Here is a 16,999-nt window from a genome sequence, read left to right on the forward strand (position 1 = left end):
CCAGGAGGTGAGGAGGGATAGGGAGGTCTGGCGTGCTGCAGTCCACTGGGTCGCAAAGAGTCGGTCACGACTTGGTGACTAAACAACAATATAGTGATCCCTGAAGCGGTTGGGAGAGGGGTGAGACTTGTGTGTCAAGGCCTGATGCTCGGAGTGGGAAATAGAGTAAAAACAGTAGCGTGGACTAAGGGGCAAGGCACATGTTTACCACGGGCCCTGCAGCATCCCCTGTAAGGCTTAACCAGAGGTGTGGGCTTGGTTAACAGCAAGGTTTACTCTCAGAAACATGTAGGGGAAGGAGTTGTGGTCGGATGTAAAGCTCCCAGTTTGAGTCTTGATTCTAGCATTTAAATATCTGCTTGACTGCATAAAGTCACCTAATCCTTGCTGTGACTTGGTTTCCTCACTGATAAAATGAGAAGACCAAGAGTTCCTCTCTGGGATGTTGAGAGGCTCAGATAAGAGGAAAAAGTATGTAAAAGCCTCTGATGAGGTTGGGTACTTGCCCAAACAGTGCTGCTAGTCCTACATGGTGCTAGAGGACTGGGGAGAGCGAGATCAGAGCTTATCTACTGACAACATCTTTTGAAAAAAACAGTGACTCTAGAACAGGGTTTATAATTGTTTGCAGAAGAATGATGCCAGGACTGGCCATCTGTAAGTGGGAGAAGGCAGCATGTAAAGCCAAAGAGCGAGTTACTAAGGAAAGGGAACCCTGGGTCATGTCACAATGATTGATGCAGAAGAAGAGGCAAGGATTTTAGCAAGTTTGAAAGTACCTCTGTAATTTTCAATTTCTAGGGCCATTATCCAGTTTCTATAACAGCAGTAAACAACATTGGATAGGGTAGCTATTCAGGTAGCTATACAGAAAAACAGTAGAAAATAGTAGGTTGGGAAAAAGAGTAGGGAGCCTTTGTTAACTTTGGTCTTAATTTAAACAGCATGGAGAGGCTGTGTTGAGGGAGACATGGAGACTGACTGGAATGGGAGTGTGTTTCTTCTGAGATAATAATAAGAAAGCTGCAGTAACTTGTAAACCTATTTGGAGTAATATGAAATTAGACAGACTGAGCGCAATTTGGCAGGGTCAGATGTCAGGGGGAAATGGTCACCCTTCAGAGAGTCTGCCACTGACACATCAGCGGAAGAGGTGTGAGGGTGAGCTCGGCAGTGTTAAGGTGGGGTTGATTGTACACTGTACACGGGGATTTGAGATGTGTTTGTATCTATCAAATGACAGAGAGGTAGAGGTACATATTGAGAGAGTTACACCCATAGGAGGTGAAGAAACTGATGGATTGAGAGGAGGAGCCTGGAGAGGAGCAGATGGAGCTTATGTACCGTAGCAGGGCCGTGTCCCTGGCTGTGCAGGAGGAGACGGATCGTGTGCTTGACCAGGGAAAGCTCACACCAGGACTGGATGTCCCTGTGAGAGGGGATGAGCAGAGGTGGTATGGAGGCAGGACTATTACTGTTGAATATTTTCATGCCAAACATGCATATTACCCTTGGTATGAAGGACTTTTGAAATTAAATAGTGTAATTATCTGTTTTGGAAATGTTTATAGGGAAACTAACTTCCATTGTTTGTGTCTCTACGAATTTCTGCCTTATTGCAGTTTCCGTTTTCTGAGCTCAAATGAAGCAGTTTTATTGGAGCTTGGTGAGTTCTGAACGGTGGCCGCTGATCACGTATTTCTTTGACCCAGGCATACTCAGAATTTCCAGCATAAGCAATTTAAATAAAACTTAGCATGGGAAACATGGAAGTCCCCAAATGCCTGTAATTCTAATGAACTGGATCCCATTTTGGGTTCCGGCTCTTTGGCTCCATTTTTGAAACCTTCTCTTTCTTGGCTTTAGCTCTGCATCTTCCACTCCCAGCCTTATTTGGCCACACTTCCCCCCATTTCCACCCCCCTCCCCCTGCCCAGATTTCAGTACATTCCACCTCATCTTGGATGCTCCCACAGAAAGTGAGAGCTGGGTTGAACCTTTGGGAGTAAATGAGGACCTGGGCAATAGCTTGAGGTAAGGTCAGCTTCTAGAGGTCACTCACCAGACCAGAGCTGTGACTCTCTCCTGCTTTTCCTACTTTTTAGCTTGGCCGCCTTTCAGGTTCTTAGTGCCCTCATTCTGTTGTTTAGTTCTCTCCAGTCCTCCCTGAATTTCTCCTTAGAAATATACACCGTGTTCCAGAGTGATCTCACAGATTTTCTATCCTTGCCCTCTCCCTTCTCCACAAATCAGCCTCCCGCTTCCTTTGTGTGGATTAGGTTAATCAAATGGTTTTCCTAATACAGTGCCTGATAAAAAGCTTTCCCCTTACTTACCCTTTCTAAGATTGTGTTTGTTTTTTAACTCAAATGAATCTATAATTAGTGGATTTCAGGTAGTTGTATTTCTGGTCAGTGATTACCTTTCATTAAATGACTCCACTCAGACTACTCTATATTTAGGTCTGATCCTGAAAGATGGCAAAAGAAACTGTATTTATGGCCTGATAATTGACTGCTCAGTCTTTTTTTTTTTTTTATAGTTTTTTTGGAGTATAGTTGATTTACAATGTTGTATTAGTATCAGGAGTATGGCAAAGTGAATCGGTTTACATATACATATATTCACTCTTCTCGGATTCTTTGCCCATGTAGTCCATTACAGAGTATTGAGTAGAGGATCCCTCAGTCTTAAAGAATGAAAGACAAATTGGCAAGAGCAGGAGTAATTGCACAGTCTCTAGATTTGTGTTTGTTCTTCCCCTCCTCTGGCAAGAGCAGTTCCATAGCTCACATGTCCCAGGCATCCCTGAGGACAGCTGTGTCCTTGTCTGTGCTTCCAGTGAAGCAGGCAGACACTGTGACAGTGGTCCCTCTTGTTATGGGGACTCTACTTTTTGAATGTATAAATAGGCTGAACCTCAAGGTTCAAGACAGCCGACTGATAGAAGAAGAAACCTAGGAGGGTCTAACAGATGGAGGGGCTGAAAACAGTAACCCTGAAAAGGAGATGAGGAGGAAGACGTCATGGTTCTTAACTTATGGAGCACTTTGGCCAGAGATATGGGATAGCAAACACCAAAGGAGTGTCAGAGAAGTTTCTTAATTGTTCCTCCTTAAAATTTATAGCACAATCACAATTTATAAATTTCCTAAAACATGACGGATCGACATTGCTATATATTTTTAAAACTGTCTTACCAAACTGATATGTGCTTATATAAGGTCAGTTCTTCAGGGTATTGTTCAGGCCATCCACTTAAAACTAGAAAGACAAAAATTGAAAAACAAATGGTGGAGAAAGGAAACTGGAAATAGAAACTGGTTTATTTCTTTAAGTTTTAATTCTACCTAATCTATCATTCCAGTGTCTCCTACTCGCATTTATATATCAGAGGAATCTCTAGAATTTTTTAGTCACTTTTTTAAGTTACAAAAACAACCAGGATTATTTTGCCTAGGATTTAACACTTTTCTAGTCTGACTTCAAATTTTTTTCCAACCTTAACTTTTTCTGCTTTCCTCCTGAACCCCATATTCCAATTAACTAAAGTATTTCTGCCCCCATTTCAATTTCTAATTCCTACCCTTATTTTCAGACTCCTCTCAAATGTCATCTCTTTTATGAAGCCTTCTCTGATCACTGCACCATCCTATAGTGAATCATACCTTCTATTATAGCTATCTCCAGCCCACATATAACTTTAAAAAATGCTGTGCCCTCCTTTTTCCCTTCAAACCATATTTGAGTGCCTACTAGGGACAAGGCCTTAGTGTTGGTTACTGTGAATCAGAATACTTTGAATCAGACATAAAAACAAGTGTTCAAAAGCTTAATAGTATAATGAGTAGATTAAAAAAAATGTGTAAATACACAAATTTATGGAGCCTGGTGCATAAAAGGTTCTCAGATATTTGTCAAATTAATAAAAATAATGACTACGATGAAGATAAAATGTAGATTAATTATTTTGAACAATTCATATGTACCATGAGTGATGAAAGAAAGCTTCTTGGATGAAGTGTTACTTAAATGGGGCTTTAAAGGATGAAGGGAGTTTGGAGATTGACCAGAAGTGTGGAGATGTCGGGGAATAGACATTTTGGAGAAACTTAACAGTACGAACACAGAAATGAGAAATTGTGTGGTATGAATGCAGAACACTTCAGATGGAACACCAATGTATGAAGGGAATAGAGGGAAATTTAATTGGGAAATCTTGATTGATGGCCTCAGTCCTTGGGTTTTGTATATTTGCTCAAACTCTTTCATTCCCCACCTACTACTTCCTAAGACAATAATTTTATCGTGACTCAATCAAATCTGGTTTTGTGTACTATCTCAACCTTGGAAATCTGCAGCACTCTGATCTTGATTTATTTATTTGTTCCTTGGGTCCTCAGGGTAAATTCCTGATTTGGGCACCTCCCATCATAAGAATTTCTCCAAAGAAAGAATTCCTCCTCTACACTGACAGAAGTACTTCCTATTCATAAGTCCTTTTTTTTTTCTTTCCTCCCTGAATCTCTGAATTTGCAAAGGGGTCCAGAGTTTCGTAGTGCTTAAGTCTTTGGAAGTTGTTATTCCTTTCTAGAAAAGCCTAAAAGATGCTGCAGTTCCAGTGTACAAGATAGTAACCAGGGGATGAAATAGCCAACCCCATCCCCTAAAGGACTGTATTCAGTGTTTTCCAAAGTGTGTTCTGAAGAACACTTGTCTCATCACACACTGATCTCTTGAAAGGATCACTGACAGAAGAAGGTTTGCTCTTAATAATAACAGGTATTGCTTACTGGGCACTTTTGTAGATTTTATATCCACTTTCTCCTTTAATTAAAGATTCCATAGCCAAGAACATTTGGGAAACATTGATATATTAAAGTTCTAAGGAGTTTTTCAATAAATAAATGTGTGTAAGATTGTTTAACCCAGCATATTATATACCTCTCTGGGGATTATACTTGTGAAGATTCTGGTGGAATTAGTATTCCGTGAAGCTCGCTCAAAGAGTAGGCTTCGTCCCAGGAAAAACTTAGGTAACTTGAGCTTTTATGTGTACATTCCTCTCAAGAGTTTTAGTGAACAGCATGCCAGGGACAACATCCTTGCCCTAGCACCATGGAGCCGAAAATACACATTTATGTAGACGTTGGACAAAATTGTCTGGCTGCAGAGTACGAGTGCCTGAGGCTATGAACCTAGAAGTTAAAATAGCTGACTGTAGTGCCAGCTTCATTGTTAAATCATTTTCGAGCTTTTCTAACTGCTAGTTCTGTTAGCTTTAAGAAGAGTCCATGGGTCATTTCTTAATGCATTGAGAACAGGCCATATGAGATTGGAAAGGAGAGAGATTAATCGCTCACAAATGAAAATGTATTTTGACTTTTGAAGGAAACTCTTGCGAAGCAGAGCTGGTGGCCAGTGGCCTGGAGGACAGGGAGCCTTGCAGGCACACGACATCATTGCAGCAAAAGAGAGACTTGGGGTCAGAGAAACCTGTTTCAGTCCTGAGTTGGTTTCACACTGACAGGTTTCTTTGTCTTTAAAGTAGGGATAATTTTATAGCATAACAGTTATGGTGAATTTCAATGTGACGGTGTGTGTAAAATGCCTAGCACAGTGGGGCAGTGTATGCTCAAAAGTGCTAGTTTCTCCTTTCTTTCAAAAGGAAATCATCTGTTATGCTTATACTTTCTAAGTGATGTGTGAACATCAGAAATGGTGACAAGCACTAGGTAATTCTGATCACTGAGTGGGTCCCCTGGTGGCATCAGAAATTTTCACAAATTAGGCCCAAGCCCTGGGGCACCCACTGGTGAGTGGACGTACAATAATTCCATGTCTCTGGAAGGTAGCTTTTGGTGGAGTGAGGAGAGTGATTAGGCAGCTATAGAGGGACAGCTGCTGGACAGGTTCTTACAGCACCACTGTCTGCCCCTTGGGAAAACCTTCATTAATTCACCATTATACTGAAGAGCTCAGAGCACTCACTAAGGCTTGGCTACTGTGCTGAGCAGTCGGGACCCACACAGAGAAGTGGTCTCAGCCTTAGAGGCCCCTGGAGTCCAATGGAGAGAAGTAGCCATGTAACAGTAAGTGGAGTAAGGAGTCAAGGTGCTATGATGGAAGTATTATAGACAGTAGTTGGGCAGGGGAGCCAAACAGCAAAATGATCAGGAGTCCCTGGGGGCTTCCCTGGTGGCTCAGATGGTAAAGAATCTGCCTGCAATGCAGGAGACCCGGGTTCAGTCCCTACGTTGGGAAGATCTCCTGGAGAAGGGCATGGCAACCCAGTCCAGTATTCTTGCCTGGAGAACTCCATGGACAGAGGAGCCTGGAGAGCTGTAGTCCATGGGGGTCTCAAAGAGTCGGACTCAACTGAGTGACTAACACACATGTAGGTGTTCCTGAGGGAGTCTGCAAAACCTGTAGCAGGAAGGTGTTTCCTTGAATCTTATGAATGTTAAGTCCAGATATTAATCATATCATCTAATTGATAATGGCTATATTATATCAAGTATAGAGCAAGAAGGTGTACATTACCATTTTGGGGGCACAGTTTATGCATGCTCTATTTTTGTACTGGGTGCCCTTATGAAACAGTATGCTGCTAAGTCGCTTCAGTTGTGTCCGACTCTGCGCGACCCCATAGATGGCAGCCCACCAGGCTCCCCTGTCCCTGGGATTCTCCAGGCAAGAACACTGGAGTGGGGTGCCATTTCCTTCTCCAATGCATGCAAGTGAAAAGTGAAAGTGAAGTCACTCAGTTGTGTCCGACTCTTAGCTCTACAAAGAGCAATTGAATTGTTCAGCAGTAACTGCAGGTCCCAGTGGAGCCTGTGGTTTCTGTGCATCAGGCTGTGCAGCTTGGCAAAGATGGCAGCAGTTTCCGTCTTGTACCTGCACTATTTCCTGACACTGCTGGTGGGCCTTGGAGCATCGTAGGAGAGTGTAAGAGAATTTCCCGGGATTACTTTTGGGTTCCTGTCTAGGAAGAATCCTGGCTATTTTGCTGAGGTTCTCCAGGGCTGGCAACCTGTTGGTGTCTGAGGAATAATCTTCATTTTCTTAGAGTCCCAGTGGAGTTCTGCCTGGTGGCCCCAGACCTGCCCAGAGTACGGGAGTCATATCAAGGCCAATGACTCTGAGCAGCTATTAAGTCCTTTCTGGCCACTTAACTGTAGAAGATACAGGGAGGGCATTTCCTTTTCCTCTCCATTGGGTGGAGGACAGTATTTGAGAATAATAGGTAGCACCGAAACTCCTCAAAGGTGGCTGAACTGTTTGTTAGGGCATTATGTGGTAAAAATTAGGTTGAGATAAGATACCAAATACAAAAATACTTTGAAGAGTCTTAACCACAATTATTGCCGTTATGACTCTTTAGTTTTATAGTGGTCATAATAATAAAACAACCCCTTGCACCGTGGATGAGATAAAGATGCCTCACAAACCACAGACTAGCTTATCTGTGATACTATGGGGCACTCCAGTCATTCTGTGAGGTCTGTGATGCTTAAAATAGAACTGCTGACAGCTGGGGTGGGTTTGGGTTCATTACCACTACAGCTGAGCTGTTGCAGCTGTATGACCACAGACCTAGGTTTAGCTGACTCATCCTGGCTGTCAGGAGAGCTGGGATGCTGCTTACTGGGGAGAGCAGTCCTGATGGTTCTGCGCTGTTGTTTTTCTGATTCATGTCGATTAAAAGGATTGTAGGATTAGGGAGAGAAAAATGGAGACATTTTCCTGAAGAGCTTGAGTAGGAGTTTGAAGGGTATTGAAAAGAGGAAAAAGGAAATGGGGCCGGGTTGGGGGGATGCTGAAATATAAGCTTTATGGGTAATTTGTGGGAGAGAATAAATGGCCTGAAAGAGGGGTTTGGTCAGGTAATTTCCTAAACTGACCACCAGGTTGCACTGTTGACTCTGAACAGTTTGGTTGCACTTTGGAGCTGCCTTGAGCCCCGCAAATGAAAAGGAAGGCACCACACAGTAGAACCGTTCAAGTGGTAGGTATTTGTAACCTAAGGAGAGGACCAGAGCAGGTATAGGATGAGATTTGCAAAGTGAGCTCAAGATAGCATTATTTATTGGTAGTGTGTGCTTAGTCACACAGTTGTGTCTGACTTTTTGCGATCTCCATGGACCATAGCCCACCAAGGTCATGTCTAAATTCTAAATAGTGGTCTGAACTGAGAGAGTTCCAGAGCTATAGGGAGACTTGGTCATGAACTTGAAGCCCTAAGACTTGTGTTTAAAACTGTTCTTGCTAAAACTGTTCTTATCCTGTTATTAAAGATACTATAGAAATGCATTTTTTGTTTAACTTAGAGGCTTTTGCACATTTTCAATGACATTTTCTTTTTAGGAAATATTGTTATAGCATCCTATCAAAATAAATGACCTGTATGATATTTCTTAAGTTTTTCCCCCTAGGACTTAGCCTAATCTTATCCCTATTAATGACTCTGTTTTAAATAAAATGAAATTTAAGTTATTAGGTTGGTACAAACATAATTGTGCTTGCGGACTGTGAATTTTAAATCACTATAACTAGGTTTAAGCACATCTTTATTAATCAAAACAGGAACCATTACAGTCAAAACATTTTTGCCAATGAGAAATACATTTGCTTATTCCCATAGAATAAAAATCCATGCTTCGGGATTCAGTGAACTCTTGGAAAGCATTTTCTGCCTTCTGCTGGTTGTACAGGTGTTTTCCCTGCAAAAAGTTGCCAAGTTGTTTGAAGAAAGTGGTAGTTGATTGGGAAGAGGTCAGGTGAATATAGTGGATGAGGCAAAACTTTGTAGCCCGATTCGTTCAACTTCTGAAGTGTTGGCTGTGTGATGTGCATTCAGGCATTGCGCCCTCTGTATTGACCAGTGCTGGCTGCAGGCATTGCACTTTTCAGTCCATCTCGTCAACTGCTGAGCATACTTTTCAGATGTAATGGTTTTGCCAGGATTCAGAAAGCTGTAGTGGATCAGACTGGCAACAAACCACCAAACAGTGACCATGACCTTTTTAGGGTTCAAGTTTGGCTTTGGGGAGTGCTTTGGAGCTTCTTCTCAGGCCAGCCACTGATCTGGTCGTCACCACCTGTCATATAAAATCCACTTTTCATCACACATTACAATTCAATCAAGAAATGGTTCATTGTTGTAGCATAGAATAGAAGAAGATGACACTTCAAAAACGACAATTTTTTTGATTTCCAGTCAGCTCATGAGGTACCCACTAATAGAGCCTTTTCACTTTTCTAATTTGCTTCAAATACTGAATGACCATAAAACGGTCAACTTTAAGTTTTTCGGCAACTTCTCATATAATTGTAAGAGGATCAGCTTTGATGATTGCTCTCAGTTGGTCATTGTTAACTTCCGATGGCCAGCCACTATGCTCCTCCTCTTTAAGGCTCTCATCTCCTTTGCAAAATTTCTTGAATCACCACTACACTGTATGTTCGTTAGCAGTTCCTGAGACAAATGCATTGTTCATTTTGCAAGTTGTCTCCACTGCTTTATGACCCATTTTGAACTCAGTACTAACTGTTGCTGTTACGTATTAAGTTGTTTTAGATTTCTTGAAAGCTGTTGAAGTCACTTTATGGTATAAATTCATATATTTATGCTATCAATCTTTATGTTTGGTTTTTGCCTTTATCCTTAAAAAATTTTGCCTTTGGAGATAAATAGTTATACAAAGCCAATTATTAAATCAGAAGATAAAAATTTAGAAGACTAATAATTCAGCTAGAAGGTTTATGGTCCTCACCAGAACTTCCATCAGAATACATGCTTAAAAAAGAAACTGAAACTAAGGGAAAACCATTTTTGTATTAATATTTTCTCTCATAAGTGCTTATGGAACAAAATATTCCTTTGTGAATTGTGTGGTAACTAAACCTTTCTAACCAGAGATCACAGGCTGGAGCCCACAGAAATGATCTGGCCTGCAGTTAATTTTGTCTAGCCTGTACAAGTGACTTTCACATTTGAATGAATTCCAAACATTGAGAAATCTTGGAGTTTCACATAAAAATCTGAATGTCTAGCTATTTTTGAGAAATGGGAAAGTCTGACAATACATTCGCAAATGATAAATACTAGCTGAGAGAAGTGTCTGCTTCCTTTAAAAGGAGTGGTTTAACACTGCTGTATTTAAAATAGATAACCAACAAGGGCCTACTATATATATAGCACAGGGAACTCAGCTCAATATTCTATAACAACCTAAATGGGAAGAGAATTTGAAAAAGAATAGATAACCGCATGTATGTATAACTGAATCACTTTGCTGTACACCTGAAACTAATACAACATTGTTCATCAACTCTAATATAAAACAAAATAAAAGGACTGATTTACTCTATAGCGTCACTGCCTGCCTACTAACTGTTGTCCTGGTAACCTGACATGTTTGTGCTACCTGTCTGGCCCTACAGAGGTTCTGTGTTGTGTAACCCTGTGAGGTTGTGGCGTGGCCAAATGGCTCGTGGGTGCTGTCTGCCAGATAGCCTCTTCCTGGAGTCACCTTTGTAACCAAATGTGATCAGGTTTCTTCAGGAAGTGGTATTGGAACCGTGTCAGTTTCATTTAAAGTAATCTTCACCATTCTGGTGACAGCCTTATCTTTTCCTTAGGTTGTTAAGGCTTTTACTGCCCAGCGTATATAGCCTGTTTGACAACATAGTAGAAGAATTGTTATACAAAGACATACACACACACACACACAGAGTAATCACTGTGGATGTAAAAGTTGTTTTGGCAGCGGAAATTTGTGTTGAATTAAGATAGAGGTCTAATTTCAACATTTCTCAAAAACAATTATTAAAGAAATAAAGATAGTAAAAAGTTATTTTATTTATACTGTATTCCTTTCTACAAAATATTTGAGTCAGCTTACAAAGTATGGGACTAAAAGAGTAGAGAAACCTATGTGTTTGTGTGTTTGTGTGTGTGTATGTGTGTCTTGGGACCAGAGAATGTATTCAAAGAGTAAGTCAGAAAGATAGAACGTGAATATTAGACCCTGAGGTCTGAGAATAAACCTTAGAAGATGGAGAACATTCCTGAGTAAGAATGGTCTTATATTTCAGAAAGAAACTAAAGTGTGAATGAAACTTCTCAGTGCAAACAGTACCACAGTATTTCTTGCTTAGCACGTAGAGTGTGCTGATGTTGGCCTGTGTTGACATTTCTCTGAATTTGCAGTGGCGTGAGCTTTGAGGAGCTGTTTTGTGATGGCAGCTGGGAAATGTGGGTTTTGTGAATACAGTTAATCATTACTGTCTCCCTAGTCTTCTTCCTGTATTTTTCCCAAGAATAGGGTAAGGGAATGGGTTGTGTGTGATGTAATGAAGGGGTGGGGAGGGTGTTAGAGGGAAGAAGAGGCAGCAGTCAAGCCTCTCAGCAGGTGGATTTGAGATCTTCTGCAGAATTCTTTGAAGCAGCAGCAACCTCCAGCTATTGTGTGAGGCGTCATTTTCTGTACTTCTGATTAAATGAAACCAGAACACTATGGATATTACACATGAATTGTTTTTATTTGTGAGCCATATGATTGAACTTAATTATCATAAAGTAAATAGAATTACCAGATCCTGAAGCTACCTTAACTACTTTATTAGGGATGAGACTAGAAGAAAAAAGGGCTCCGTACAGAAAAAGATTTGCCCTGTCTTTTGTGTGTTGACATTAGAATCCTTTTTCTTGGTGTCAGGAGACTGTGTTTTTAGTTAAACATTAATAATGAGCCCTCATGAAGGCATTTGAAAGTTACGTTTTATTGTATTGGTGAATCTGTCTTTGTGGTGACTATCAAGGGATTGATAGTTTAGACAAACAGACCAAATTTTACAAGGAAAGAACTAGATTTTCTTTTCCCCCCATGTGGAAATTTTATGGCTTCCAGTAACTGGTGAAGGCAACTGTGTCATAAAAGCTCCAAAAGTTGTGTGTGGGGTACATTTTGTAACAGTCGTAACGAATGTGTAGCCTGTTTCTAATGAGCAGTGCCAGTCTTGGAGTTGATTCAAGGTGTTTTGAAAGTGTCATTGGCAGATTTATCTTTGAAATAGAAGAACTACTGAATATATAAGGCAAGCCACATAAAAAATTGTCATATATATTTCCTTGCATTAAAGTGTTGATGGTTGAGCAATGGGAAAAGTGAAACATTGTGTTGATACTAAGGAAGTTAAAATTCAGCTGTTTTGTTTCCTATCCTAATCAATGAGGCGAAAGGAGAGGCATGTTCCTTAAAAACCAGTGCTTGTTTCTTCGCTTTGACAACGGGCCTGCTCGAGCGTGTGGCCAGGTGGTTTTCAGGCCTTGCTGAAACTGGCCTTTCTGTATGAGAGGGTTTTTTGGTGGTGGTTTTGTTTTAAGCTATTCTCTGATAGTTCAGTTATGAATTGAAAGGAATATGTTTTAAGCTTATGATTCTGGTGAAGTATTTTATACAATAAGGATAACATAGTATAAACTATGGCAGGGAGTCAGAGTCCCAGTGAAGAGATATTACCAAATAGAAAGAAATATGTCATAGAGATTTCTTTTCTTACTCTTCGAAAATTTACTTGAATTTCTAGACTTACTTTTATTTTACTGGACTTATTTAGGAAAATCAGATCAACCAAAAGTAGATAACTCTGTGACCTTCAGTATTTGATATTGCTGGTAATTGTGTGCTAACTTGATAAGTGTTAAACTGTGTTAAATCATATTGCTGAAAGATAAATGTTTTCATTTTAGGGGGTGATAATTTAAAAGCCAGACATATAGATAATTTTTAGAAAATATTCTAAAAGTTCCTGTTCCCTCTTTAGGTGAGCTCTTAAAAAGCTAAGTGCTATAATGTGACAGGTTATGAACAGTTTAACGTGTTAAAATGGATCTTATTCAAAACCCAGACTCTTATCTATAAAAGACTACCCTTTTTTAAAACCACAGGTGGTTTCTGAAGGTTTCACAGCATATGTCTAGAGATTACATTAACTAATAACTGGATTTTGTTTGGGTTGTGTATGTTGTACAATGCACAAATCAGTGGGTTTATCTTTAGTCACCTTATTCTCATTTGGGGTTAATGGAAATGAAGTAAGGACCAAGTAAACGACTTTTTTTCAGGTGCAAATTCGACCATGGAACCTAAGTGACAGTGACTTTGTAATGGATGGTTCACAGCCTTTGGACCCCAGAAAAACTATCTTTGTTGGGGGAGTTCCACGACCCCTTCGAGCTGGTGAGTGGAAATAGTAACACCACAACAACAAAACCAACAACAGCAATCCCCAATGTGTTTAGTCTTCAGTGTTTTCTAGGCTTCTGGTCAGCTATACACAATCTCCAAAAAGAAGGCCGTCATATCAGTTCCACTGAGCTGACCCTTAAATGTTTTCTGCCAAGATGTTGTATTTTCTTATGCCGCAAGAGTGAATTTCATTAAACTGTTATTTCAGAGGGTTGGGTTCTAATTAGTGATTCCCTGTTCAACCAATTATTTAAAAACTAATAACAGTGCATTTGGCAGTGTGCATTGTGAGCCAGTTAGTATTGTTATGTATAACAGAAAAAGAACCCCGTCAGAAATCTGTCCAGTGCAGCTGTGTGCACTTAATGACAGGGCGAACCCCTGCGAGAAACTGTGTCACTGAAGATCAGACTGAACTCTTCCCAAGCAAAACGGATTCCTGGTTTTCTCTTACATACTTTGAAAAGTGAGTTATGTATTTGAGCATCTTTAATTTGACTTCATGAAAGCGCCCCTATTTTTTGTTTTTTAAGTTCCTTTCCAATGATTAAATAACTGTGCCTGCTGGAATTGGGCAGTGTCTGAATTGACTGGGGCACCAAAGACAAATCTAATCACTTGTTAGATCAGTATGATTGCCTGTGGAATATAGTAAAATTATTTGTGAGAACAAAGTTTATAAAGTGCTTTAAAATAGCTGAGTTTATTTTTTTAAACTAAGATGAAAAAATAAGCTAGCCATTGCCACTGTAGTAGCAAAGGGCATAGTTATCTCCTGTTAGTGTAAACAAGTGGACTCAAGTATTCTGCTTAAAAAGTAAAAGAGAAAGCAGAGATCATTAAAGCAAGCTGAGAAACAGCTCTGTGACTTTCATGACTTCTTAATTCTGAATGTTCCTCAACTTTCCTAATGCATTTATTCAAATCTCAACTCCAAGCTACTGCTAAAAGTTTAGGTCTCTATAAAGATGTATTCATAATTCCATTTTGAAAGACCTTAAAACAAATTAATTATGACTGGAGTTTATAATTTTATGGTATTTCAGAAAGTCAGGTGTCTTGGGTCTTTTTCTCATCCTAGTGGCAAACTTGCCCAAAGAAAGAAAGCAGAGCAGCAGAGATGCTTCCCCCTTCATCTGCCATCAGAGAATAAAGTCTAAGCAGGGCCAACTCAAACGTGAACAGCATTATGAGATGAGGGCCAATGCAACCCTTTGTTTCTAAAGAGCTTGTGCTTTAAAAAAAAAAAAAAAAGTGTGAGTAGGGGCGCTGTGTAATATTCCTGGCTTTTTCTAACTGGTGATATGTTTAGGAGTGGAGAGGGAGAAAAATCCCCTTTCATAGTCTTTAAACTGCAAATATATTCTTTAAAAAAAAGGATATTCCTTGCTAGTATTCTCACTGTTCTTTTTTGCAACTAAAGACAAACGCAAAGTGTTAATATCTTAGCTCTTTCCCTTTTTTCTTAGATGGGAATCTGCAAAAAAAGTTTTCTGAAAGAAAAATTCCTGCAGTTGTAAAAATAACAAAACTGACTTTAATCTCATGTCTGTTTTAAGTCACAGACACAATAGTTTATAACTAAATTGCCTTTTTAAACATTGTTCATCCTTTATTCTTTCTGTTTAAATTATTTGAAAGGGTAGATATGGACCTCTATTTGTGATAATCTGTTTTTCACTGTTGTGTGATCACACTAACAGCACAAGACAGGAAGCCCAAGATGCTGAATTGTATTTTTTTTTTTTAACATTCTGTGTCTGTAAAATGATACATGTTCTCGGGTTAAACAGGAATTATATTTAGTTATCTAGTCAGAAACTGGACTTTGTGTTCCCTGCCTAGATAATGCATGTTTTATAAATTTCAAAGTTCGTTTTTTTTTAAGTAAACTAATTTGTTTTGGTTTAAAATTTTGTTTTTGCCATTGTTGGTTATTAATCTGTAGTCACTTAGTCTAATGAAGGTTCCCCCATGCCAGCACCTCCAATAAATGTAGCTAGTTTCTAGAAGGCTAAACAATCTACTTTAGCATCCTGGAATTTTACTCTATCCAAGACTTCCAGATTGGAGGCCAAGTAGTCTGGATGAAAAGAGTTAACATCTTTAGCTTTTATCCCTGTGCATAGAATTGAATTTCTTTGGAATACACTGAGCTTTGTGGACTGGTGTGTGTCTTGGAATAGAAGACTGTTTTTAAAAGAAATCAGTTTGACTTTGCTAGACAATTGTAAATTGAATACAGTGCAGTTCACTTGAACAGTAAACATGTATTGAGCACGCAGTGTGTTACTGGCACTGAGAAAGTGCATGTCATGCCACTCTTGCTGAACAGGTCATCGCCTGTCAAGTCAAAGGTTTCAGAATGGACTAATAGAGCACCAACCCAATTAATTGAATACTAAATTATTTTCCTTAGCATAATATTCTCAATTTTTGGTTTTTAAATATTTCAGGGCATTTTTTCCCCAGGAGTATTGTGGTTTGAATTCTGGAAGGTCTTAGAACTATTCTAGGCACTATATAGAAGATGATCTTAAACTAGGTGTTAGTGCTGGTGCTCAACAAGTGAGGTTTTGTGTGTCCAGATTGATTTTCACCTTATCCTGGGCCAGAAATGGTCCTTTAGCACGTTACAGTATTATCCTTTTGGATCTCATAAGGTTTTTTGTCTTTGATATTTTCCCATTGTAAGACAGGGACCATTATCACTAATAAATGATAATATAGTCCTTTATCACTAAGTAGAAATGCACAAACACTTCTGAAGATACAAGGCAACCTGTTTTAAGTGGATTGTCTTGACTGAGTTTAGGTTGTTCCTTCTGATCTTTTGACAAGCATGACTTTTAAAAATTCAGGTTGGAAAAAAAGTCAGGGGCCTAGAAAAATTAGCCTGAAAGTGGGAAAATATATCAATGGAAAATCTCGATGAGTTTACCCAAAGTTGGATTGCCTGATTGTTGCCTTTTCTAGGTCAAGTAATTTCTACTGTCTCTTGTCTCTCCCTTCCATTACTCCTGTCAGTGACAGTGGCAGGCCAAGGATGGTTTGCCTGAAGTCTCCTGCTGATTCTAGATCTTGTTTTCCTTCCATTTCCTATCTCTCTCCACCTCCACACTAGGAAAGGCTGTGGGTAGATTCACCATGCCACCGTGTGGCTAAAGTGTACATATTCTTCAGAGAGTCAGTACGAGGAAAGAGGTGGTCCATCTCTCTTGTCTGTTTCTCCTCCTGCTACCACCTGGACATGCAAGAGCATATTGCCACTCTTCATTCACATGTTGTAAGCAACATGTCTCAGTGCAGAAATCTCCCTGTTGCATATCCCTATGGCATGAGAACCTTTCCTGACAGCATGTCTTTGCTCTGATAGCAAGTAAGTGCCAGGCTTGGGAGTTTTGAGGAGAGACCACCAGGGGAGAGTGGAAAAGGAAGGATCTGGTCCCTGTTCTCTCCCCTGGTTTGTAACCATAAGTATCTTCTGACTCGAGCTTCTGGGCCTAGACATCTCATTTGGGGGCTGCCTCAGTAATCCAGCTTTGGGAGCCACGCATTTCCAACTTTGATCAGGCTTTAAAAACCCTCGGTCTTCCTTTCTAGTTAGAGGCTGTTCCTCCACTTTATGACTTCCTCCTGACAGTTTATCTGACCAGGTCCTGCAGAAAAGATCAGTCTTGAGTTCCTGGAGCCTGCCAATTGCCTGTCATCTTTGGATCTCTCACCTTCTTAACTATTGT

At 39.9% G+C, this 16,999-nt stretch overlaps 1 protein-coding gene across 1 annotated transcript in view; it reads left to right on the forward strand.

Annotated features, from left to right (window-relative positions):
- CPEB3 (cytoplasmic polyadenylation element binding protein 3) overlaps positions 1-16,999 on the forward strand; it is a 158,330-nt gene that overhangs the window by 102,330 nt on the left and 39,001 nt on the right. Inside the window, 1 exon segment of the mRNA XM_010842220.1 lies at positions 13,136-13,250. Within this exon segment, the coding sequence (XP_010840522.1) occupies positions 13,136-13,250 (115 nt within the window).

Source organism: Bison bison, unplaced genomic scaffold (assembly GCF_000754665.1).
Source record: "Bison bison bison isolate TAMUID 2011002044 unplaced genomic scaffold, Bison_UMD1.0 scf7180017864172, whole genome shotgun sequence".
Taxonomy (NCBI): Eukaryota; Metazoa; Chordata; class Mammalia; order Artiodactyla; family Bovidae; genus Bison; species Bison bison.